This window comes from Stegodyphus dumicola, chromosome 2 (assembly GCF_044657685.1).
Source record: "Stegodyphus dumicola isolate Sdum_Otavi_A_Nest chromosome 2, ASM4465768v1".
NCBI lineage: Eukaryota > Metazoa > Arthropoda > Arachnida > Araneae > Eresidae > Stegodyphus > Stegodyphus dumicola.
In genome coordinates, this window is record NC_140769.1 from 54,949,679 (window position 1) to 54,975,688 (window position 26,010).

Sequence of the window (26,010 nt, forward strand, 5' to 3'; positions counted from 1 at the left end):
ATTTTATGTTTGGAATCTTTACTGTCATTTTTCTTTTACCGTTTTCCTGCCAGAATGCAAATTAGCTAGCGTGCATTTAAGTGAGGATTTGTGATTGTTAAATCCGAGCTTGTTCTGCCTCTTGAAGACCACGTTACCAGGTTTGCTATTCTAAGACAAGAGTTCCTGTCTTCGGCCTTGCATTATTCTTGCCAATAGTTACATCCTTGCTGATGAAGTCCGAGCCAACTTCGCGATAAATTACTCTGTGTAGCCTTTGGTTATTAGTTGCTTATATTTAGCTTTACGTTTAAATTTCTACTTTGAAGTTCTTGCCATAATTGGATCACCGGGGGGTGCTTTCTGTTCATCTTATTAAGTTTAAAATAAAGGGATTTTACACCATACGCAAATTTCTGTTATACTTACTTTTAGATTTAGCGGTAAGTCTCTTAACGTCTACCAAAAGCTTTGGTCACAGTTCTAATAGTGAAAGATTTTAAATCTCATAAAGTTATGCCAATTTAGCTAATATAAAAGGAGCGCAGTTCTGTTCAGGTCCAGATAGAAGTTAATTGCTATATTTAATATGAACCACCTGCTGTGCGAATTAGTATCTTCTGCATCTGCAAAATTTTAAGTTAAGTTAATAGAGGAATAATTAGGAATAGACAAGACTTCTGTAGTTAGTATGCAGTACTCTAAATTAAGTCCTTTGTTGTGAAATTACCTGACAGTTTATGCTCAAGCTCGAATTTCTTCGAATTAGTTTGTTCAACTTCTGACATTCCTGAGTTGCGCGTTAGATTGCACTTGTCACTGACAGTAACTTTTAAATTGTAATTTATTTTCTTGTTAACCATTAGCACTTGTTATGTTTTATTTACTATTTAAATATTTTCTTGTATTAATTTGATGTGTCTCTTCATTTAAGCTATATTGAAGCAATAATTCGCTTAGGCACTGCTTTAAGATAGATTCAAGCTTATTCTACAATTTCAATTAGAGCACTACTTGATATATTTATCGGAAGATACATTAATAAATTTTCATGTTAATTTCCTAAATGAGTAAGTGGCTTTCACAATTATCCAACTGTAATTTTACTTTAAACTGAATTTTTTTAGCTTACCGTATTGGTTTTCATTGTGCTAAATTTTAAAATTGAAAGCACTGTATAAATGAACATCATTGGTAATACAGCTTCAGAAAACAATACAGAAAGGTTGCGTTCAGTAAACAGAATATCTGACACTTCACTCTTTCTTGCGTTTCGATTGAAAACGTATTGCTGTTGTTGGATAAAGAAATTATTTACTCTGTCCTGGTAAAAGCTAGTTAGGTCGCATATCAACAATGAAATGAAATACAGTGGATGGACAAAAATATGGAAACACCTTGTGAAATGCATGTTTGAAAAGAAAGATTGATTTTAATGAAATATGTAGGTGGCGCTGGCGTTTTTGACTACTGACGCCACCTATACAACTTTGTAAATGTGCTAAACAGTTCAGTTGTTGTCGGAGTACTGTTATGTGAGGTTGTCATTGCATTATGTCAGAGTTAACAGACTTCGAACGTGGGCAAATTGTTGGAGCACGTGTGGTAGGTGCTTCCGTAAGCAAGGTAGCCGAGGTGTTTAGTGTTTCAAGAGGTACTGTATCGAAGATTTATTCCGCATATTTGAAAAGCGGAAAAACATCATCTGCTAAATCACAGCGCGGACGAAAGTGTGTCCTGAGTGATCGTGACAGACGATCCTTAAAGACAATTGTGACGAAAAATAAGAAGACCACAGCTGCAAAAGTTACTGCTGAAATGAATGTTGTGTTACCGAACCCTGTGAGTACCAAAACAATTAGAAGGGAGCTTCATAAACAGGGAATTGCTGGCCGTGCTGCAATTGAGAAGCCACTCATCAGTGATGCTAATGCCCGTAACAGGAAAAGGTGTTGTTTAAGTCGTAAAGCCTGGACTATAGAGCAGTGGAAGCGAGTAATATGGTCTGACGAGTCTTCTTTCACATTGTTTCCCACTTCTGGCCGAGTTTACGTCTGGAGAACGCCATCTCAAGCCTATAATACAGACTGCTTGTTGCCAAGAGTGAAACATGGCGGGGGTTCTGTTATGGTTTGCGCAGCCATATCGTGGTTCTCTGCTAGCCCCATGATAACTGTGTCAGGGCACATGACTGCCAAGACTTATGTGAACATTTTGGCCGATCAAGTTCATCCCAAGGTACAAATTTTGTTCCCCGATGGTGATGGTGTCTTCCAAGACGACAAAATCCTGTTCACACAGCTCACATTCTCCAGGACTGGTTTTCTGAGCACGAGGATGAGTTGTCCCATCTGCCCTGGCCACCACAGTCACCAGACCTGAATATTATCGAACCTTTGTGGTCTACATTGGAACGTGAAGGGCGTTCTCGTTATCCACCGCCAACATCGTTATCTGAACTTGCCACCGTTTTGCAGGAAGAATGGTATAATATTCCCTTGGCAAACATACAGGAACTGTATTTATTCATTCCGAGAAGACTGCAAGCTGTTTTGGATGCCAGCGGGTTTCCTACACCATATTAAGCAAAGAAACATGTTTTTTTAAAGGTGTTTCCATATTTTTGTCCAACCCCTGTAAATGCTACTGCTGCAAATTAACGCATTCTTAGTCGCAATATAGCCAAAGAAGCCATGCTCATGGGCTGAAAATTCTCTCTCGTGCTGTTTATTTACCAGGCGCTGTCCCTTCAGATCATGGAGGTAGGAAAGGGAGGAGGGGCCATTCCGCGCTAGAAGTGAAGCACTGCTTTGAAGCTTGGGTCACCAGACGGGGTGTTCTTTGTTTACATTCAGAAGCTCGCTTGACAAGATTCTGATAGTATTTCGACACACGACAGTTCCATAGAAATCGAAAAAGGGACGCTCTCGCATGAAAGAAGCATTCATAGTGTGATGGATAATAGCAATTTGTATAGTTTACTGACGTTTACGCAAAAATCACATCTTGGTTATTTTTCGATAACTAACAACAGCGATTTTAATTATGAATTTGTTTTATAAAATTCTAAGCTGTTGCACTACAAAAATATAGATTTTAAGAAAATTGCTAAAAGAGATCTGCCAAAATTTATTTTCTAGAAGATTTGAAAAGTTTGAAACTTGATTGCTAAATGTAAATATAAAATTATGTATGTTAAAGTATTTGTAATTAGGCACATAGGTCAGATTAAGTTTTTATTAAATAGAGTAACGCATGCAAGGGCTATCTGCCTAAAGAGAGAGATGCCATCGTGGAGGAATTTTGAAGAAAAACTGACCTTTGAGTGGGTATTAAAAATAATACTTATAATTTTCATTCAAATTATATTCATATATATTATGTAAAATTTTCGGGTGTATGCTAAATTAGTGTAAATTACTTTACACGAAAAATCTAGTGAATGCACAGAAATTAAAGATTTGCACATGCCGGAAATGATAAATAGGAAATATGAATGGGTATTTATGCATGTGCTTGCAAAAAGCATGTATCTGCCTTTGACAAAATACTTAAATATTCATTAAATTATTTATAAATGTATTTGAAATGAAGAATTTAACAACTGTGAAAGTACTGTGAAGAAATCTAATGATTAAATGTATCTAATTTATAATGATTATAAATGTTATCTAAATATATAATAACCTTAATATTGAATTGTAAACATAAATTGAAATCTTGTTGACAAATACGTTATAAAACTATTTAAGCAAAAATTGTTCGTATTGGAAAGCAATCTGTTAAAAGGTATTGTAAAGCAAATGCTATGAGATGCGCACTTAAGAACGTAATAAAGAGTTTTGGAATATGTATTGTTGAAATGAAGGGTAAAAAAAAAAATCTGATAAGTATAATTAAAAGAATTATTCCCTTTACATTTTATAATAACTCAGTTACAAGTTTTAAATAATACTTTAAAAAAAAAAAAAAAAAAAAAAAAAAACTTATTTTATTCCCTTTCAGAAATGTTCAGAGAAAGTCAAATACTATTTAATATCTATTTAATTATTAGGAATAAGCGAAATACTTTTTTAAAGTATTTCGCTAATTCCTAATAATTCTCTAATTTAAAATGAACCGAATAGAGCATTAATTATAAATTGACTTACATTTTTCGATTTAAAAGAAGCCAAAAAATCATGTCATATTTAAGAAAGTATTTTAGGAAGAAGCTCTATAAATAGAAAAGAAATAATGCATAATTTTAATATTAATAATACAGTAAAATTTGATCTTAATTTTTGTACTTAACCGAATAAAATCGAATTACCTTAATTTTTTTTCTAATGTAATTAACGAAAACTTGTGAAAATATTTCATTCAAATTAAACCATTCTGAGAAAACTGTCCTGTGAAAAGTATAGCATTTAATTCCGTTCAGAATGAAATGTTGTTTAAAAATATGTTGTTTCCAGATACTTAGGACTCTGAAGTGTTGTAGAAAAAGAAAATATATACATTTACATGTATATTTGCGACGTAATTACAAAATATTTACACCCGAACGCGTCAAATCCCATAGAACTCAATGGTAAATGACCCAATGTTTTGGTCGCCACGTAGGGATCGCCGGTGCTTCAGAGCAGGGTACGGAGAAACTTGTTTAGGGCGACTCCATCTTACTTCCTACCTCCATGCTTCAGATCGCCATTCTCCTCACCCACTTCACCATCATTTAGTCGATACAGCTGAAGAAGTTCAAATTTAAATTGCTCTTTCCCGCCTTCTTTTGATAATAGATTCACTTTGTTACTCTACAGATAGAGTTAATGTATAAAAATTAATGTATATTATGAACTTAGAATGCCCTTTTTTTTGGTCAGATAAATTATAAATTTATGAAAAAGGACACAATTAATTAATGCATTAATATAAATATCTACAACAAAGGTGAACCATTATTTTACTGACTTAACAAAGTAATCCCATTTGTGTCTTGTTACTCGAAAACGAATTCGTTCTTCAAAACGCGGTTCGATTTAGAGCTATGCTTCTCTTCAAGAGGCCATTTTAGTCCTAAGAATCAGTTTTAATTGCTTCCAGCTTTTATTATGACTTTTATTTCCTTTCGATAATTATATTTTCAAACGGAAATCCCACATAATTTCGGGTGCGTATTCAACACCAACTAGTACGCAGTAAAAATGGCGCCCCAAGAATGGAAAAATTCACCTCCCCCTTCCTGTATGTACTGTATGTAAATCTTCATCCCCTAATGCCAACCGCACGATTTCAGTCGCGCTCTGAATGCTATGAAATAAAATTTTGTTTCGCGAGTTCTTCGTCCGATAAGGGCTAAAAGAGCCATAAATTAATGAAGGGGGACGTAAACTCGAATAAATGGATGAAAATTATCTTAAAAACATTCTTTTTCATGAGCGGAGAAATTTATCACCGCGGTTAAGTCCTTTTTTCTCCACCCCACATCTCCTCTTGACCTCTGGGCTACCGTAGGGATGGAGGGATTTATTTCTCCAACCAAAATCCCTAAATTCTCCTTCATCAGTATAGAGTTTTGCTGTTGAAAAGAAAAGCTTTATAAGTTGATTTTTATTTTTAGATTTCCTTGCAATTTGCCCAGACGATTTATTGCTTCTTAGGAATCCCACAAATAAATTTATGAAATTGGAAAATCCAGTTACATAGCGTATTTACTCACATGTTCCTCTCCTTTTCCTACTAATTTTACCGCTTAAAAATACGGGGGGGGAGGGAAATATACAATTTTATAGCATTTCTGAAAAGACGGCTTAAGTGATAAACATAATTGAATGCACTAATAAAGATACACTAATATCATTATATTGTATATTACAAGGGATTTATTAACTTCCATTTTTTTTTTTTTTTTTTTTTTTTTTTTTTACTTTCAGAAAAGAATTTCCTATTTCTGAATATATTTTATATTGCTACCATAAATCGAAAGTTTTCCGATCATATGCTAAAAAAAAAACCTAAGCGGAGAAATAAGTAAGGGGGTGAAATATGCGATAGAGAAACCAAAGAAAAACTAGAACATTATGTATCTTAACTGTAATTAAAATAACTTCGTTTATAGAAACAAAAATACTGTAGCATAGTCTTTTGATGTTACAGCATTAGCGTTTATAGAAACAGAAAAACATTTCTTTGTTGGCAATAATTCCGTTTACTGAAAGGAAAAATCGTTTATATATTAATATTCTTATATAATTATTAGAGTGCTAGTCTTTGTAGGGAAAGAAAAAGTTCGTCTACTATTGTTCACTGAAGTACTATTGTTTATAGGAAGAGAAAATATTAGTATTCATCAGAGTATCGTTTTTAGCTGTGATTTTCAAATGATAATCCGCGGCCAGTTATGTGCACCCCTTAGTAGGCTAATAAATTTTTTATTACTTCCCAAAATTATGATTTGTATATGTTTCTATATTTTTAATCATATTAGGCTGATGTTCAATCAAAGATTACTTGAAAGTAGTACCATAAAAACCGTTAAACAGCCGTTAATATTATTCCAGAATATTCTAATATCCTGAATAGTCTAAATATTGGTTAGAATTAGAACAGTCTAAATGTTTGTTGAATGCCGCCCAGATGAGAAAGTGGTTAGTGGCTCTGATTGCCATACCGAAGAGCCCGGGTTTGAATCCCGGAGAACGTATGGACGTAAATTGTCTGTCCCTTCATAGGAGGCAACGGTGGTTCATCTATTAGGTGCCTCCGTGATAAAGTAACTACCATTTCCAGCCTATGAAATGGGCAACGCCCATAATGGCTAATGCCTGTTATTAGAAATAGAAAAAAAAATTAAATATAATAAATTAAGAAACCTTAAATTCTACTTATAAACTGGTGTTCGACATAAATTAGTCCTCTAGGGCAGAGAAGATAACCGCCACTGGTTTATAGGAAAACGAACGCGTTCGCCATTTTGCTGCCTGTTTTATTACAGTAATTGTTAACAGTAGTACCTACAGTGAAATTTTTTTCAAAGAAAAGAAAAGTGTTTATCTGTTGTTGCATGTTTTATTCTAATTACTATTAATAGTTATACCTACAGTGAAATCCGTTTCCAAGAAGAGGAAAAGAAAAGCGTTTGTCTATTTGCTGCCTGTTTTATTACAATTACTGTTAATAATTTTACTTACAGTGAAATCCGTTTCCAGAAAGAGGAAAAGAAAAGCCTGTTTCTGTTGCTGCCTGTTTTATTACAATTGCAGTTAACAGTAGTACCTACAATGAAATGCGTTTCCAAGAAGAAGAAAAGAAAAACGTTTATCTGTTGCTGCATTTTTTGTTATAATTACTGTTAATATGTAGTTGTACTTACAGTGAAATCCGTTTACAGGAAGGGAAAAAAAAAAGCGTTTCTCTATTGCTGCCTGTTTTAGTATAATTACTACTAATAGTTCTATCTACAGTGAAATCAATTTCCAATAACAACAAAAATTTGCTTATTATTTCCTAAAATTCTTTTTCCTTCATGACCTTTCAATTGCCGAAACGTAAAATCGTTAACCTCAGTTGGTAGTTTGACCCGTGTTAAAATCCTAGCGAACAGTCTAGCTGTATCGAAATTTTCATAGTTTTCTCCCACATAAATCTTACATAAAGTGTAAAAGGGCCATTTTTACTTTATAAATGTTTCTAATATGTCGAATCATTTATTATTCGGAGCAGGAAACATGTAAAAATCAACGATATTCTCTCCGAAATTCAAAATCTGTACCTTTCAGTTCCCATCCGAATGTGCTCTCCAGTTGCACCACAAAACTATACGGTAAGGAAGGAGAAAACTGCTTACATCCCTTTACACTTAAAAGGCGACTGGGAAGTAGGAGACACATTCGCCAAATCCAGGTGGTGGGAACTATAGCCCATCAAATTTTAGTTCAAACACCACGTGTAGAGTGATTTAGAATTTTTTTAAAGCCGTGGAAATTGGAAAAGGAGCAATGCTCTGCTAGTCGGATCTGCTAATCAATTGCTGTACGGAAGTGCTGCTAATTACACATGAAGCCAGGAGGTAAGGAAGGAGCAATTACTTTATATTCTCCGGCCACTTAAAGGGTAACTAGGGAGGCGAAGACTCAGTCTCTAAATCTGGTGATGACGAAATGTCGTCCGCCACATTTTAGTTCGGGGACCACTTACAGAGTGATTAGGTATTTGCTGGAGCAGGAAAGTTGAAAATTGAGCTATTCCTTCGTCAGGATTTGAACTCATGATCTCCCGACTGCTAGCCGAACATGTTTCTCATTACATCACAAAGGCATGCTTTGAGGAAGAAGAAAATTCCTTTCAAATAAATCTTTCTAAACTGTGTCACTTCAAAATTAAGACGTAATAAAAACACGCTGACGGGAAAAATAAAGCAGGCAAATCGACAACCTTGTCTTCGGCGTAGATTTTGTAAAATTCCAATCGATTTCGAGGGCAAAACGGGTCCCCCTTCATCAGGAGCAGAACATTCTGCGAAAGCGAGAAAGCGAATGTATACATAATCACAGTATCACAGTATACATAAATACATATATCAAGGTGGCCATGAAATTATTTGTTGAGAGGTCTACAAATATTAGATGTTTTAGTAGTATACTAGAATAACTTCTTAATATTATACTAGTTCAATATGATTCGCGTAGAATCGAGTCTGAAGATTCTGACGCAATAAATAGAAATTAGTAAGAATAAATAAATATAAACAAGTAAATAAATTAATAGAAACTATTCAGAACTTCTGAAAACATCTTTAGAATTCTTTTCAGGAGAACATTTATAAAAAACCGCATGTTTTTGCTAACCGGCTTAATGTCGCCCAAATAATGCTTCCGACCACCTCAGTATCACAATCAGAAGTTCCTGATGAAATTTTAAATCCTTAAATTAGAATCCTCACCCCACTAACACCCCGCTTCTGGTTTGGTTAAATGGATCAACCGAAGTAACACCAGACTTCTAGACAATTATGCTTTCGTAAAGAAGTTGCTTTCTTTCTCAACATTGAATTTTGAAATGTTGGGCATGTCTCATCCTCTTTCAAGATGTACCTCTGTGTCAGTTCCTCATCATTTAGTTCTTCCAAAGTTTCTAAAAATCTTTGCGTCGAATTTCTAAAACATTTAATGCTGTTTCAGAATGTGCCAGGCAGAAGTCAGAAGCCACATGTCGCATGGTGAATATGTATAACGCATGAAATGAAGGCGGAAGTCACATGATGCAGATTGCGCGAATTTGACATGAGGTAAGATAAGCTTTTGAGATTTCAATCAAGTTAGCTAACGGTTAAGAGTTTATTTTCCACCTTTATACCTCGTTTCGTCACGCACTCTTCCAGCCCAGAGATTTATACAAATTTTATCAGCAAGCAAAGTAATTCAAATTGAGAAGAAAATTGTAACAGCATGATTTTTAGTAGAGACGTTTTGCGTTGCCACGATCGCAACTTTTTTTGCCATCAGAAGCCGCTGTTAGATTAAGAACAATCACCAGATATTAGGGACAGGCTGATAAATGTAATTTTAGTTTAGATTGTCTAACCCAGCGTGGTCCAACCCGAGGTCCGCTGGCCACATGCGACCCTCTTATTCATTTTGTTGGCACTTGCTCTTCTTTATTGGAAAAAAAAGTGTTAGTTAAACATTTGGAAAAACAGAAGACCCTTCTTACTGCTTTAAATAATAAATATAAATAGTTATATTAAATATAATAATTAAGTAACAAAAAATATAAGGCTCAGATAATGAAAACTGTTGTAAATATTGTAAATTTAATAAGGGGAGGAAAAGCGCAGAGACACGAGCATTTATTGCATTTATGGTCAGTTTGGATGCTGAATATTGTGACATTTCATTGTACTGTTAAGTGCGCTGGCTAAATGCTGGAAATTGTTTGCAACTGGTTTGGGGGTTGAGGAATAAAGTTCTTACTTTCCTCAAAAAAGAAAACATTGGGCATGGATATCAAGAAATATTGGAAGAAATCAAGTTTTTAAATAATTTTGCTTTTCTGACAGATTTAACAACCTTTCTAAATGCTTTAAACTTGAAACTACAAGGCAGAAAACAAAATATATCACAGCTTTATGGACTGTGGTGTAGTGTTAATGCTTCAACGGTGAGATGTTGAACTCCAATGAAAACGCTAATGACGGATCATCACATGAAAATTTTATTGAACCCCCCCCAAATGGCTACGTACAATACAGAAGAGAAAAACCTAAATCTTTTTCTTAAAATCAAATTCTATACATTTTACGTGCGAGAGCAATTCGTGGCTCTCGAGCTTGCGTTTTTAACATTGCCAACGATTTAATTATTTTAATAAAGACTATTTTAACAACTATTGAAAACGTATTTGTAAGTTAAAGAATAATAATTTTCAGCTTATGCTCACGAGACATCCTTGTCCATATAAATCTTCAATCTCTTCTTCTTTTATGTAACCTTATCACAGGACATATTGAAGGCTTTCACAAAAAACTGAATGTAATGCAAATTACACTGAAGGCAAATAATACAGTACACTTCCCATTTTGTCAGCAGCTGAAAGAAGAAAATGACACAAATTTTTGTATGTTTCATGAAGTAATTACTGATATCAAGAAAGAGTTCCAGGACAGATTTCAGGATTTTGATTCCTTAAGGGGCCTTGCGACCTTCAAATGGAAATTTGTGATCTTCAGGCAGATCTATTCTACCAGACTAAAAAGTGTGATGTCACTAAACATTTCTAGAAACTGATTTCTACAGAACGCTTTCCCAAACTGCATAAATTCTCTTTGCAAATGTTATTGTTGTTTGGCAGCACACATGTGTGTGAACTTGCTTTTTCTGCTTTAAAAAAACATTAAATCAAAAACGAGAAATCGCTTCACTGGAATCGAGCTTGAGACTTTGCCATACTGAAATTACAGTGGACATTGATAAACTTGTATCAAAAAAGCAGTACCAGTCATCACATTGATTTCTGTAAATTGGGGGCAATAGCTGAAAGTCGAGGAGGCGTAGATTTTATATTTGTAATTTTTGTACTTTAATTGAAATTAAAATTTAGTTAGTTAATATTTCACATCTTTATGCGTTTGTTTCTTCCATAGTCGGTTTAAGTTAAGGATAATGCAAGGCTCACGTATGTATGTCACGGGGACCTAAAATGGGTTACTTACTTCAATATATGTGGCAACAGTAGTGATGCGTCTGCTGCTGTGAGTTAAAATAAAAAATTATTGGTTCACAATTTTTTTTTCTGTTTGCATTTTAACAAATGAATACTACTTAATTTTTTCTCTCCATTCCATTATTATTTCAAGTCATTATCTTCCGTTATAACGATAATTTTCTTCTTTTATTAAGGTAGAGATTGAGGATGAATAACTGTTATAGAACTTTAGTTTGCTGGAAAGCCCCTCAAATCGTAATAAGCTTAAATATATTCTCAACAACTTCCGTCATTCATTCCTGTTTTAAGCCCAAAATTTAAATTTCCATTCTATCTGAATCTCTGAATCAACCACTCTACGAACCTGATGTATAAAATTCTCATTTATACAAAATATATTTATACATATTTTAAAAAATTTATCCTTACATATTTCATATTTAGAAACTGAGGATTTAGGTAAACATTTTATTTTAATTCTTAATGGAAGATACAATGGCTAGCATTTCAGTTATGGAATTGTAAATCCTGTTAAAAGTATACAAATCTTTTTCAAACTTAATTACGACCTTTTCTTCTCTACTATCAATATATAAAAATTAATTTACCCAAAACGAAGTGTTAAGTCAAGCATTGAGATGAGGACTGGTCAAACAGATTCAAAACTGCGTATCTTTCATTATCTTTCATGAATAAGTAAAATTTTATACTCCGAGAATAATACCTTTGTTATTTTCAGTCAAGAAACTCTAAGCAGAAGTCATATAAATTTTTATAAAGTTATTGTTGGTAACTGTCTCGATATCGTTAAAAGTCATAATTTCTCTTTAACAAAAATGCATCATTTTATAACTATAATAACTGTTTGAAACGCAAAAATTCTTCTCGGAAACCAGTTTCCTTCGCTTCAAAACAATAATGTGGATGATATTTATACATGCAACACTTTCTTAGGTGATTGTTAAATTGTATTTATTTTTTTAAATACCTTTACAGAATAAAACGTTTAGAAATCAGGTTGTTTATATTGATTGTTACAATCTGCCATCATTTTTATTACTGAACTATTAATTTCTTTTTATCAATCAAGCATGCAAAACGTTTTAAAACAGAAACTCTTATGCAGAAACCAAACTTTTCACCAGACCAATGATAATTTTCACAATTTTGTTTTGTCTCTTATTGTGCCTTTTCATCTAAAATGTTTTCATAACGCGTTAGAGATAATACCCTTATTGTGATCTGAGTGGAAGTTTCTTGATTTGGGACAACGAAGGTAAGAAGAGAGCTTTTTATCTTTCTCTGTGATCGAAATTTTGTCTCATTCCCGGAATGTAAAACAGAAGTAAAAAAATTCATATCTCTATTTAAATATGGACCTCCGATAAACTCTACGAAAACCGAGAAATTTTAATTCAGTTTCAGTTGCAATTTTTAAATATTCTCTTCTTATAATCCATTCCACGGGATATTTAAAAAGGATTTGAAGGAAAACATTTAATGAACAACGGTGAACTTAGGCTTTTTCAGGATAGTTAATAGGATTTAAGCTATCTGTCTAGGCTAGGAATATTGAAATGATACTATTGAAAATGTTCGTTGAAATGTTTCTTGGCTCGTAAATAAATTATTTTGTGAAAATTTAATCTGCAATTCGCAGAATGTGTAACTATTTTTAACTCTTTGCAATCAATAAGATTTTTATTAAGATTAAATGTTCGTAACTATTATTATTGTTTGGCTAAACGTGCAAGCTCAATTCCAAGTTGCGTATAATATATTGAAAATATAATTGACCAAGTAGAAATTAGAGGAATTTTAGCAAGTGACAGATTATGACAAAACACTTTCTAAAGAAAACTGGCTCATGTTCTTGTATACAAGTGGGAAGTCGCAAAAACTTCTATGCAACGAGCCCATTTCCCAAGATTTAAACACAGTCAGACTACCAATGTTTAATGGTCTTATCCATTCGGCTCCTAATACACTGGTGTGCAAAAATTAAGGACGAAGTCGAAAAATTAGCATATCAGCTGAACGAAGAGGCAGAGCGGACAGAAAGACCAATCAGGAGATTAAGTAAGGTGATGTACGGTAGCACATGCGCAGATATGCAGGTAGACGTAATCGGGAAGTGTCTGAGTAGTATAAAGCATGTTGTCGGTGTAAGATCAGTATTTCTGGCAAAGAGATTGCATGACGTATAGCAGTTAAAATCACACCGAGTTGCTGCCTCAGCGAGAAATGGCGAATAATCAATCTGTTAGACGACATCTGGATGCTTTTACCCGAGGACGAATCCTTGGGAAGTTGGAGGAAGGCCGCAGTGTGACAAGTGTGGCTGCAGAGTTCGGAATTGCTCACAGCATCGTTTCACGACTTTGGAGACAATTTCAAACTACAGGAACAGCTATCCGGGGGTTTTGTAGTGGTCGTCCACGAGGAACTACACCCGCAGATGACCGGTATATTGCCTTACAGGCCAGAAGAAACAGGCGGCAGACAGCGGGAGAAATCGCTAGACACACGGCACAGGCGACTGGACGACCGATATTGCGTTTTACCGTGGCCAGAAGACTGCACGGTGGTGGTCTGTTTGCACCACGCCCTGTACGGTGTGTACCTCTAACGCCTGCCCATCGGAGAAGGCGTTCTCTGTGGTGCTGAGAACACCGGAATTGGAGAGACAATGAATGGGGACGAGTACTCTTTACAGATGAGAGCAGATTTAGTCTGAGTAGCGATTCTCATCGCATACTCATCTGGAGAGAGCGGGAAAGCCGCAATCATCCCTCGAACATCATTGAAAGGGACAGGTATGGTAGTGGCGGTGTTCTCGTTTGGGGAGGCATCATTCTTGGTAGTCGTACAGACCTTCACATCTTCGACGCAGGTTCAGTCAACGGGACCCGTTATTGTAACGAGATTCTTCTTCCATATGTGCGTCTTTTTAGAGGTGCTATGGGTCCGCAGTTCCTTTTAATGGACGACAGTGCACCATGTCATCGCACAGTAGCTGCCGAACAGCTCTTAGAGAGTGAGGATATTGAACGTATGGATTGGCCGGCATGATCTCCGGATCTCAATCCCATCGAGCATGTATGGGATTTTCTAGGCAGACGCTTGGCAGCTCGTACCTTACCACCAGTAACGATTCCGGAGCTTCGATTGGCGCTGCAAGACGAATGGGCAGCAATGCCTCAACAGCTCATTGACACCCTCATTCTCAGCATGGGCAGACGCTGTGAAACCTACCTAGCAGTCAGGGGAGATCATATCCCCTATTAAAGACAGGATGTTTCTTGCTGGACACCCATCACAGGGATGTTTCGGCCTTCAGTAGCATTTCCCTCCATGCTACTTTTTCAATAAATCTTCTTTTTATTCCTCTGATTTCTCTTTTAGTAAGTGTTGCTTACATTACTCATGTCCTTACGTATTGGGGATCTTACGTATTGGGGATGTCGGTATTAAATGTGTTGATTTGGAAAGCTTTTGTACAAAGTTATATTGAAGAAATCGTCTCGTCCTTAATTTTTGCACACCAGTGTAGTCCTTTGATAGTAGGATTCCTTGAAAATTTGTTCTTACCCATACTTGAATTCGTACTTGGTTACACCAAATTACTAGAAACAGGACATAGGCGATGAGGCACATATAGAATAGGATTTCAACAGACGGTTGACACCTCTTTGAAGTGCACCAATTGTTTTGTCATTAAAGAAACAAAGAGGCTATGCAGAGTATTAACTTACAAAAGCATATGATGCAGATGCTCTTAATTTTTTACACTAAAACAGAGGAGAAAGTAACGTACAACAGGTTTTCCTAACAACGGGGTCACAGAAGCGTTTAGAAATTTTACATAATATGAAAAATCAAATAAAACGTTTAAGTGTACTATTAATGCTTTATATTATTTTAACGCTTGCGTAAGAACGAGTAGCTCAAACGTAATACAGCTTTACATTTCGCGTAAATAATTCATTTTTAATTTGCTTCACTTTTAGTAAACTTGGCAGATCTTTCTCTGCAATTTAAGACAGCAAGAAAATGTTGTAAATAGAATAAACAAGTTGCTTGGAATTTGTTTGGTCAAGAAATAATTGCACATAAGAAACATTTGAGAAATCTTAGTCTAGTGTGAAGTAGAATTAAAAGACTAGATGTTATATTATGCATAAAGAAGAATGTAGTATTCTTTTCATCAAAATACTTTTAATTGCTGAAAAATGCATTACACTGATACATTAATATATTATATTTTCTATTTGTTGTTTTAGGTTGCCGAGAGACTGCATTTCTCTATGCCATCACAAGTGCGGGGGTCACTCACGCAATTGCACGGGCTTGCAGAGAGGGTTTGGTGAGCACATGCAGCTGCGATTACAGACGCCGAGGACCCAGTGGCTTGGACTGGGAATGGGGTGGATGTAGCGACAACATCGATTTCGGGGCCAAGTTCTCAAGGCAGTTTGTTGACGCCGCAGAAAGAGGAAAGGATTTACGTTACATAATGAACCTGCACAACAATGAGGCAGGAAGAGCGGTAAGACTAAAATTATCAATTTGATCTGAAAATAATATTAACTTCAAAAAAGTTTAGTTTTTTTCCTATTGTTTGAAATTCGTTTACTTCTTCATAGCAATTAATTAATAGCAGTTTAGATGTAGTCCAAACCTTCAATCATATATATGGCGTAACTCTGTAGAGTCATTAGGTTCTTTTGAAGCAAAAGCCGTGAAACATATACAATGTCCTCGTCAGGAATCGAACTTCTGACCTCCCGAATACATGTCGAGTGTGCTTCACGATGGCAGGTGGAAAGAAAGAAGAAAATACCTTATATACTCCCCCTTTTAAAGGGTGACTAGGGATTAGGGGACCCAAATGCCAAATCCTAGTTATGACGAATTATTGTCCACCACCTTTCAGTTCGGGCGATACTTGTAGAACCATTAGGTGGGTTTTTTTTTTTTTTTTTTTTCCTGAAGCAGAAGCAGTTAAAAATTTACAGTTCCCTCGCCAGGACTCGAGCCCTGAACCTCTCGAATACTCGTCGAGTATGCTTCCAATTACACCACGAAGGCATGCGAAAAGGAGGGAAAAAATATCTTATACTATGAATATGTTGCCAAATTAATTAAAGGCATTATATTTCTGAATGATTTTGTTTGTTGAATTAAGAAAAGTATAAAATATTATATTATAAAAAATAGATTCGAACTGAAAATATTTTCATTGCTTTATAGTATTTTATTTTGCGCTTTTTTCACAAAGCGTGTATTTAAATTTTTTATACTATGCAAATGAGTTCGGCAGACCAAGACAAACACCGTAAATCCTCTTGTTAAAACTACTGTAGTTCTATCATAAAGTACATTTTATTTTGACAAAAAAATTCTCACTTCTCTGCATAGTCAAAATCTTTACTAATAATTCTTTCAACCTTGCGTATAGTTATATGAGACTTATGTACACTTCCAAAAATTTGTTTACTTTTTTTTGTTTACTTTTTTTCTATAAATACAGGGACTTCGATTTTGTAGAAGCGATTGTTAGTCAACAGGTGGAAGACTAACAATCGCTTCTACAAAATCGTATTTGGAGGTTATTCTAAGGATTTTTAAATACCAAGATAGTTAAATTTTATACAATATTTTAATGCAAGCATCTACTCATATTTTGCACAGTTACTAGACAAACGGATGGTTTTATCCGCAAAAGGGTTTTCTATTTGTGTTTCTACCTCGACATCACAGCTGATCTTTCTAAGAATTGCAAACAAAGTAGGCTTCAAAACGGAACAAAATGAAGGATTTTAAAATATATCTAAGCATAAAATTAAAAACAGTTTTCTAAAAATATGCGCTAATTAAGAAGGAAACCTGCCGCGGTTTTCGTAATTGTGTCAAATTTCAAGCAGCTCTCCTGCAATTCTGTCTGTTGTTGAATCTTAAAACAAAATGTGAGTTTTGACTGCACGGTTCAATTTATAACCAAGCTTTTCTTTCAAAAAATGCAATCGGAAATATTTTGGACACTTGCGGTAGTTTCTGAGACTGCATATATAAAAAGATTAAGCAGAGATTAGATGTCTCACGATACATGAGATGTGTGTGAAGTAGTAGTTTATCATTTTCTAGGAATGCACCGTGAATAGATCTTTTTAAATTTTAACATTTGTATTACATACAGGGTGATTCAGAATTCATCATCAATATTTGGTGGAGAGGTAGGGAATAGGAAAATAAAGAAATTTCACATAGGAAAACATGAGCGCAGACGAACGCATGGTGGTGTAGAGGCCGCTGTGTGTACTCCCATACATAAGCACCGCTGTTTGATGCGTGCAGTCAATCGTCCTTCGACTAGGTGACTTTGCAGAAATAACATGAACCGGTATACGTGAAATGAACTTGCAGATATCCATGCAACTTATGGTGCAGCGCGCTTCCTCAACCGCCGTTTGCCACAGCATCAAATGTTTTCATGTTTTCACATATTCATTGACAACTGTGTGAAATAAGCTCATTTTCTGCTAGTAATGTTAATCGAGGGAGGCGCCGATCGGCACGGACAGTAGCAGTAGAGGAAGCTGTTCCACATGAAATCGACGAACAGCCTGGTGCTAGCACACGAGGTATGGCTAGGCAGTTTGAAATTTCGCAAGCAACAGCATGGTGGATATTACACGATGAAGGGTTACACCCGTTTCATCTGCAGAGAATGCAATTACTGGCAGTAGATGAGCATCCCAAGCCTGTTATTTTTTGTCAATGGTTCATTCAGAGAAAAACCATTGAACCCAATTTCCCAAAGTTTGTTCTTTTCATCGATGACGCGTTTTTCACCGGAGAAGATGTCTTCAACACACACAATATGCATGTGGGGGCTCGTCAGAACCCATACGGTACAAGACCTGAAGTTGCACAACAGCGTTTTGCTGTCAATGTGTGGATTGGAATTGTCGGTGACTGTTTGTTGGGCTCGTATTTACTACCGTCTCGTTTGGACGGCGCCAAGTACCTGACATTTCTTCAGACTATATTGCCGGATCTTCTGAACGAGGTTCTTGATGGTATTACACGGCGAATTTGTTTTCAACATGACGGCGCTCCTGCACATTTCGCAAATGCTGTGCAGAAATTTGGTGGTCAATGGATTGATCGCGGTGGATAGGTTTCTTGGCCACCACGTTCACCGGATTTATGTCCAATCGATTTCTTTGTATGGGGTGCTATGAAAAGTATCGTGTACTCGTATACGAGAGCCCTGTTGGTAGTGCTATGGACCTTGTAGCACGCATATCGGTTGTTGCTGCAAACATCCGAGAAACGCCAAACATATTCCGAAAGGTCCGGTTGTCCATGCAACGTCATGCATTCTAGCACATGGTCGGCAGTTCTAGCACCTCTTGTAAATCTGTAAAGTCGATGCAAAGAAATGTTACATGTAAGGTAATAAATGTTTTTTTTCCTTACCACTTCCTTCTTATGTGTTCTTTTCATCATTAGACTGCGGTCATTTTGACCTACTTCACGGCATATGGGCCCATGCATTCCTATGTGAAATCTCCTTCTTTTCCTATTCCCTACCTCCCCCACCAAATATTTATGATGAATTCTGAATCACCCTGTATAACAGTAGAAGATAATATTGATATCTGTGTTCATGAATAAAAGATTCGTATTGCGAACTGCGGGCGAACGTTGTCAATAAATGCATTGCAATACACTACAATGTATTTATAGATACTCTTAAGTCTACTTTCATGTTTATATTCTTTTGCTTGCAATTTTATTGCTAACACTTTCTTTTCTAGAGATCGGTTCAAAAGGAGTTTCGCACTCCCGCTCACAGGATCTTGTGATGTAAGTGATTTGTACATCCAGCTGATTCAAATAAGTCATTCATAGTTCGAATTCCAGGTTTCCAAATGTAAAGGAATTACGGATTTTGTTCTCTGCGTGCTTACTTTTGTGGTGTTAGCATAATCAATTGGCAAATGGAAGACCGTAGTTTGAATGCTGGGTGAGAACGAGATCGATTTTTCATATTTCATGCTTCTAAAAATGATGATAGTTTTTACAATGGCGCCCGATCTAAAATGTGGTACATGATGATTGGATTTAACTGATTCAGTCAGGTCCCTCTCCTCAGTCGTCTTCAAATGGGGAAGAATGTAAAGAATTCTCTCGTTCCCTTGTTCACATGTTTGTGACGTAAATTTTAGCACATCTAGCTATCAAATGAAAGATCAGTGGTTCGTATCCCAAGGAATGCACAGTTATTATTATTATTTTTTTTTTTTTTTTTCTATTCTCCCCAAAACGTTTAGTCTCTAATAAGTAGATATTTAAGACACAGGTTAAGGTTAATAAGAGAGATATGAGTTTATTGTAATTTAATAGTCTCTTACGCACGTAACCGGTAGAGTATATGCTAATTGACTTATGCACGATTCAACAAGAGGAATTAGTCCATTAAGTTCTGTCAAGATTTTCAATTGCAAGTAAATATTTTTATAGATTTTTTACTGTGTGTTGGCTGGATGTTCTTTAAATCCCACTTTATTCAAAGATAGATAATTTTTCTTCAGCAGTGGTCAGATATACTTGAAGTTTTACCGCGTATAAATCCTTCCCCCCAAAAAAAAACACTAAAGCTGATTTTTCGGCTATGCTGTCTTGTTTCCACCCGAAGTACATCCTGCGTGCATCAGGAGAGATTTCGGGATTACTCCAGGTGGTTCATTAACGCCAGTAGGTGACGTCACGATCTTTATTCATTAAAACAGATAAATTCCAGGCAACTGGGTGGTCTAATTATCTGACTCGATTTGCAATGGGACGACCTTTAACCGCCTGGGATTTCCTCTCTTCCCGTGCACCAGAGGCAATTAAGACGCGATGAATGGAACATTACCTGATTCGCAACTTAATAGCCCTCCAGGATACTTATTCCTAGCAATTCCATTTGCATGTTTTGCTGCTTTTTTCCATGCATTCCTATTTCGTTTTAACTGGATTTCTCGATTTCCTTTTTAATGCGTCTCGATTTCCTTTTTAATGATATCACTGCTTAGTATTCGGTGGAGTATGATTGAAAATTTCTAAACGAATTAGGCATTAAAAATTTTAAAAACAATGAATTATTTTGATAAAAAAGAAGAAAAATAGGCAGCTTTAATGTGAGAGCGAGTTTCATATAAGGCAACTCTGTATTTTTGATATTATTCTTAAGAAATATGAAACAGCTTGTAAATAAGGTAGCGTAACAGGTATCAGATTGATATGTCGAAGGTTTTTAACAAGAAAAGTACACTTTTGATGCGAATATAAGAGGGTCTCAGATATAAGGCTTTTGTATGCAGTTTTACAAGAGAAAATAAGGTTTGTTTAAGGCATCACATGTCTGGCATCACACACTTGAGTTCATATGTTTAGCTTGACTTATATGCCCATTGATATGTTAAAAATATTCAGAAAAAATTTAATTATGAATCATCTAAATATCGTATTTTTATGCAAGGCTTGGTTAATGCATTTTCTTTTAATACGATTTCTTTTAATACTTGGTTAATGCATTTTCTTTTAAGCTAAGGAATAAATGATAAATTATCTTAAGTGAGTTTTATATTCTAGACTAGTATAATATGATAATGGTTATCAGAAAAGCATTTTCAGGAAACAAGAATGCTTAGTTTTATATTAAGGCCTAAGCTTATATTAGGATATTTATGTTATTTTGTTGGACTAGATCACAACTGTCTCACAAATTTGAGGAAATTTTTACTGAGTATTTTTATCGATGTAATGAATAAATAAAAAGGGAAAATGTAGTATTCGATTTTAGACGCCGGAAGAAAAATGTTAAATTATTTTTTTACATCATTTCCAAAAACTTATTAACTAAAATGCTACGAAACAAATGAGTTTATTTTTAGAGTCATTACGTTCATTTAACAGCAGAAAAGAAGAAAATTAGTGGCCTCACAAGAATTAGATATCCGGGCCTGCCGATTTCTAGACAGAAGCACTCCCAGATATACACACGAACGCAGTAAGGTAGGAGAAAATTCTGTTGTTCTCCTCTTACGGATTGACTAGGAAGGCGAGGAACTATCCTCCAAATTAAGGTGGGAACGAATATATTTTAGTTCGGGCGCCACTTGTACAGCATTTAGAATCTTAAGAGTTTAAAACGTAAGAATATCAGTTATTACCTCGCTGGAATTCGAACTGCGGAATTTACGACTGCTAGTCGGACGTTCTTCCAATTACGCTACAAAGCCCCGCGGTCGAGCCCCGAGAAAATACCTTACATATTTAAGTATGAAAATTGAATGTTGTTAATTTCAAAATTTTATGAAAGGATATGTGAGAATTTGAATAGTCAGAAATGAAGACTTATTGACGATACTCAGCTGTAATTGTATTATTATGATGAATTGGGCATTCATCCCGTGACCGCTCTTGTGGTGCAGTGGTTATCATGTCTGCCTAACAGCTGGAAGATCTGTGGTTCGATTCCCAGAAACGACGCAGTTGATTTTGCATGTTTATTTTTTCGAAAGAAACTGTATAATGTAATTATGCGTACCTCTTTCAAAATGAGTAAGGTGCTGGCCACCTGGAAAAAACATGTTTTAAAATTTATCCATCAGCTTAAATAACCTTGTAGAGTCATTAATATTTCTGAAGTAGGAAATCCGAAAAATGAGCTATGTCCTCGCCGAGACTCGAACCTGGACCTCTCGAATACGAGCCGAGTGTACAACAGTTACACCACAAAGGCATGCAGAAAAGAGGAAGAAAATACCTTATATGCTTCCCCTTTTAAAGGGCTACTGGGGATTAGGGGATCCAATGGTCAAATCCTGGTAGTGAAGAATCATCATCCACCACCTTTGAGTTCGGGGGGCCACTATAGAGTCATTAGGATTTTTGAAGTGGGAAACATGAAAAATGAGCGATACCCTAGCCAGGACTCAAACCCCTCGCATACGCGCCGAGTGTCCTACAGTTACACCACGAAGGCATGCAAAAAGAAGGGAGAAAATACCTTATAGACTCCCATTACCTATAAATAAATAAAAAAAAAAGTTAGATTTAAAATCAAGTTCTCTAATTCATCAGCAAAAACTTGCTTGAATTTTAAACCTTAACATTTACATTTTTATTAAATTTGAAATGCGTAAGTTCGAAATGCAGTAAGGCAATAAATATCATGATATTCTCATAATATAACCGATACAATGCTAATAAAAACATGGTATGCTGATGTTCCTTACAGTTTTATGTCGAGTTAATTAAATATCAAACGTTTTTGTTGTGTGAAATAAATCTCCGATACACTCTAGATCCGATATCGAAGACACGTTAATAACCACAGTAAGAAACCTTCATTTGGATTCCCACACGTTAACAGCTATTCATTAGTGTGGATTTCCCATTCCGAAGACACAGGGGTTCTCCCGCCAGGGATTCCAACAACGAAACAACAGGATGAGGTCCGCTATCTTCTTGTTGGGTCTGCCCCGGAAGGGAGTCGACTCATGTCTTGGCACCCTCTTAGGAGTGATGAGATTCGGTTTAATATTTACATTCATTCTGTATCATCGTGATCTGAAATCTTAGAATTTTCTCAGAATGAAAAAAAAAGCTGCCACCTGAGGTTTATCTTCTGTGGCTCAAGCCATCAACACCGTGAATTTGGACTGTGGGAGGGGAAATGATTACCAAACTTGCACCCTACGTTGTTCTTAACGCGGGTGCTATGCTTTTAAGGTAAAGGAAAAGGTAATTCATCTTATAGTGGGGTAGGTTTGATTTAAGATGAAGTCCATCCTGCGTCACTGTCATTCAGAACTTCTTTCTTGCTAGGGCGTCTTCAATTAGGCACGAATAAAACTGTTGGAGGTTGCATATTTCCAGCTGCAGACATGAAAGGAAATGTAGGCTAGATTGACTGGTGTTGTAACTTCAAATCGTGGTTTGATTCTATCTTTTAATCTAATTGACATTAAGGTTTATTTCCTGAAAACGTGGGATCTTTTTCCCTGAGGATATTATACTTTTATTGAATTTTTCCTCTCTTAAAACCATAAATTTTCCAGAAAAAAAAATATCAGTTGTCATGATTTTCAATATAAAATTTATCAATAATTCCTCAAAAAAGAAAATGTAAGTTGACAGGGTTAAAAAATCTTAGTAAATGAAGAAAAGTTATTTCAAATAGGAAGTAGATAAATTACAAAAAAAACCTGCAGATTATCTGCAACTATGTTTACTGCCGAAAGGGTTGGGATTTAACTAAAACTAAGCCAGAATTTATCTTAATGGAAATGAGAAACTCTTTTGTTGAATGAATTAATGAGAGACAGCTTTGATCGCCGCGTTTTTCTTAAGGAAAATTATGTTAACTTAGTAATGCATATTAATTCATATCAATAAAATGCAAGGATTACTATTCGAATTCCCTTAGACTATATAGATTGCATTTATTATTCATTATAATGAATTTTTATAGTCATCATCACTAGAAATGCAGACTAAAATAAAATTAGGGGCTTACGAGATTTACAGTTCTAAAAGGCGCGCTTAAAACAGGTTTTACACAGTCTTCAACGACACACGACGATTTTATACGGTGTTTCACTTCTATAAAGGTGTTTACACTCGAGTTCAAGAAGTAACTAGATTCGCTGTCAAAAATGGATACAGAACTTTCAGCATTATGCATTTAAGCTACAATAAAAACATTTCTTCCAATTTCTCTTGTACTAAACTTCGCACATTTACAATTATGCATCGCCTGAAATGTTATTAGAATTCATGCATTAAAAATTTCGACATTTTGTACTTCAGATTATCAAAATGCACAAAGAAAACCCTTCGCTATGGCATGTTAAACCATTCACTGTTCTTTTAAGAAGTTTAAAAACGAATATTTGAGAAACCCTAATTGACTGTGTCCCATATGTACGGTGCTAGTATAAACAGATAAGGTTGGGATATTAATTATTTATTGTATAAGAAAATTTTGTTGTTAAATACTGAACTTTCTTAAATTTGCTTTCCAATCAGTAAATATATCTAACAGATTCCTTGAGGTTTCCAGTAGAATTTTAAGTTTGGATATATATAAGGTTCGAGAAGTGTTTACCTGCAGATGTTCCATTTTCAAAAATCGGGCAAGAAAATTTCTCTACAGGAAAATTATTTTCGTAAGTTTTCCTTATAAAATTAATTCTGTAGAGTTTCTACGTAATATATTTCCGTATGGGAAAAAAATTTCTCATAAATTATTTTTGCATTTTATTTTTCCTTATTTTCTGCAATAATTTATTTATTTTAGTGTTGAGAACTAATTTTAAAAATATTTTATTTTATCAATATTATATAATCACTGGTATTCAAAATTAAAACAATTTTAACATTTACTGTATTATATCCAAAGCTGAGACCATCATACAAAATTTAGTGAATACTCCTGTTAACTATCAACTTTTGAATGTTTTCAAGTGTTGGGGATGGAGGATATACCGAAAGTCACTGAAGACTGCGTTGGAATGAAACTTGCAAAATGCCCCATTCAGTACTAATGAAACTTAAACACTCTGCCCACACGTACTACGTATATTGCTTGCAAATTCAGTATAGTAGATTTGCATTTTTTGTTTGGAAGCATAATTTGTACCTTTAATTCAGTACTTCTCAAAAAATCTCCAAAATATGCAAATTCTCTTAATTTTGAGTATCAATTTTTATTATTACTATTTAATATTTTATTTTAAACAAACGTTTCATGGCAAAGCATTGAAATTAAAATTGAATGAGTGCATATATTGTTTAAATGACTAGTCCCTTTTCATAATAAAATTAGGTAACTGCGTTTCTGTTACATCTTCTTTTATCTTTTCTTGTTCTCTTAGCGATACTCGGCATTATTTGTGACTTACTTGGCCTCCGTTTTCCTTAAAATTTGTTCAATATGATTCATTTTTACTTACGTTTTGAAATATGTTTAAATTGAGGCATGGCACAGTTATTGATACTAAGGATTTTCTTGCTATATATATGGTATTGGTCTCTGGGAGAAGCCATAGACTTGGAAGTTAATAATAAAGATGCAAAGAACTAACAAGAAGACCATATTGTTTATGAAAATGCTTTGATGTAACTTGATATTGCTTTATTAGGGTGATATTATTGCATGAAAGTTTGCCTTTTATCTGATTTAGTACAAACTTCGGGAATCAAAGAAGTAGATCCGTCTTTCCTTTGTTCCTCTTTCTTTGAAGTTCCTCCACAGTTGCTATTCTTGCTGTTTCTGAAAGCGTTTTATTTTTTTCTTGTTGAAACCATTTTTGACGGTCCTATAGTTACTCCTTCGTGTCTTTCTTTATTAACTTCCAAGCCCATGGTTTGGCCTAGACACCAATACCATAGATATCAAGAAAATCCTCAGTACCAAACCCCTTAAAATCTCTAGCTACAACTCAATCTGGCCATAATTTCTTCCAGGACAAATTCATGGTTTTGTAATTCACTTACTACCAGGTTTTAATCATAAAACTTAAGCAATTGAGAATATTAAATTATGTTATTGGAAATCCCTTATGTTAATTTCGTGTCAGAAATGAACTCAAAACACATTTTAAAGATCATCTGTTGCCAGATTGAGAATTCGTAACTTCATATATCCGAGATTTTGTTTTCCCAAGTAATATGCTCGTGAACCTATTTCATCCTGATGAGAAACTTTCGGGATCTGCGGTGTCACCGTACATTTTATGTGATACAGAAATTTTAATCTTGCTATTAAAGCACACTGAAATT

The 26,010-nt window shown here is 35.1% G+C and overlaps 1 protein-coding gene across 1 annotated transcript in view; it reads left to right on the plus strand.

Moving 5' to 3' along the window:
- Positions 1–26,010, plus strand: part of wg (Wnt family member 1 wingless) — a 109,383-nt gene that overhangs the window by 68,159 nt on the left and 15,214 nt on the right. The window contains exon 3 of the mRNA XM_035362382.2: positions 15,447–15,712. Within this exon, the coding sequence (XP_035218273.1) occupies positions 15,447–15,712 (266 nt within the window). The remainder of the gene's footprint in view (positions 1–15,446; positions 15,713–26,010) is intronic.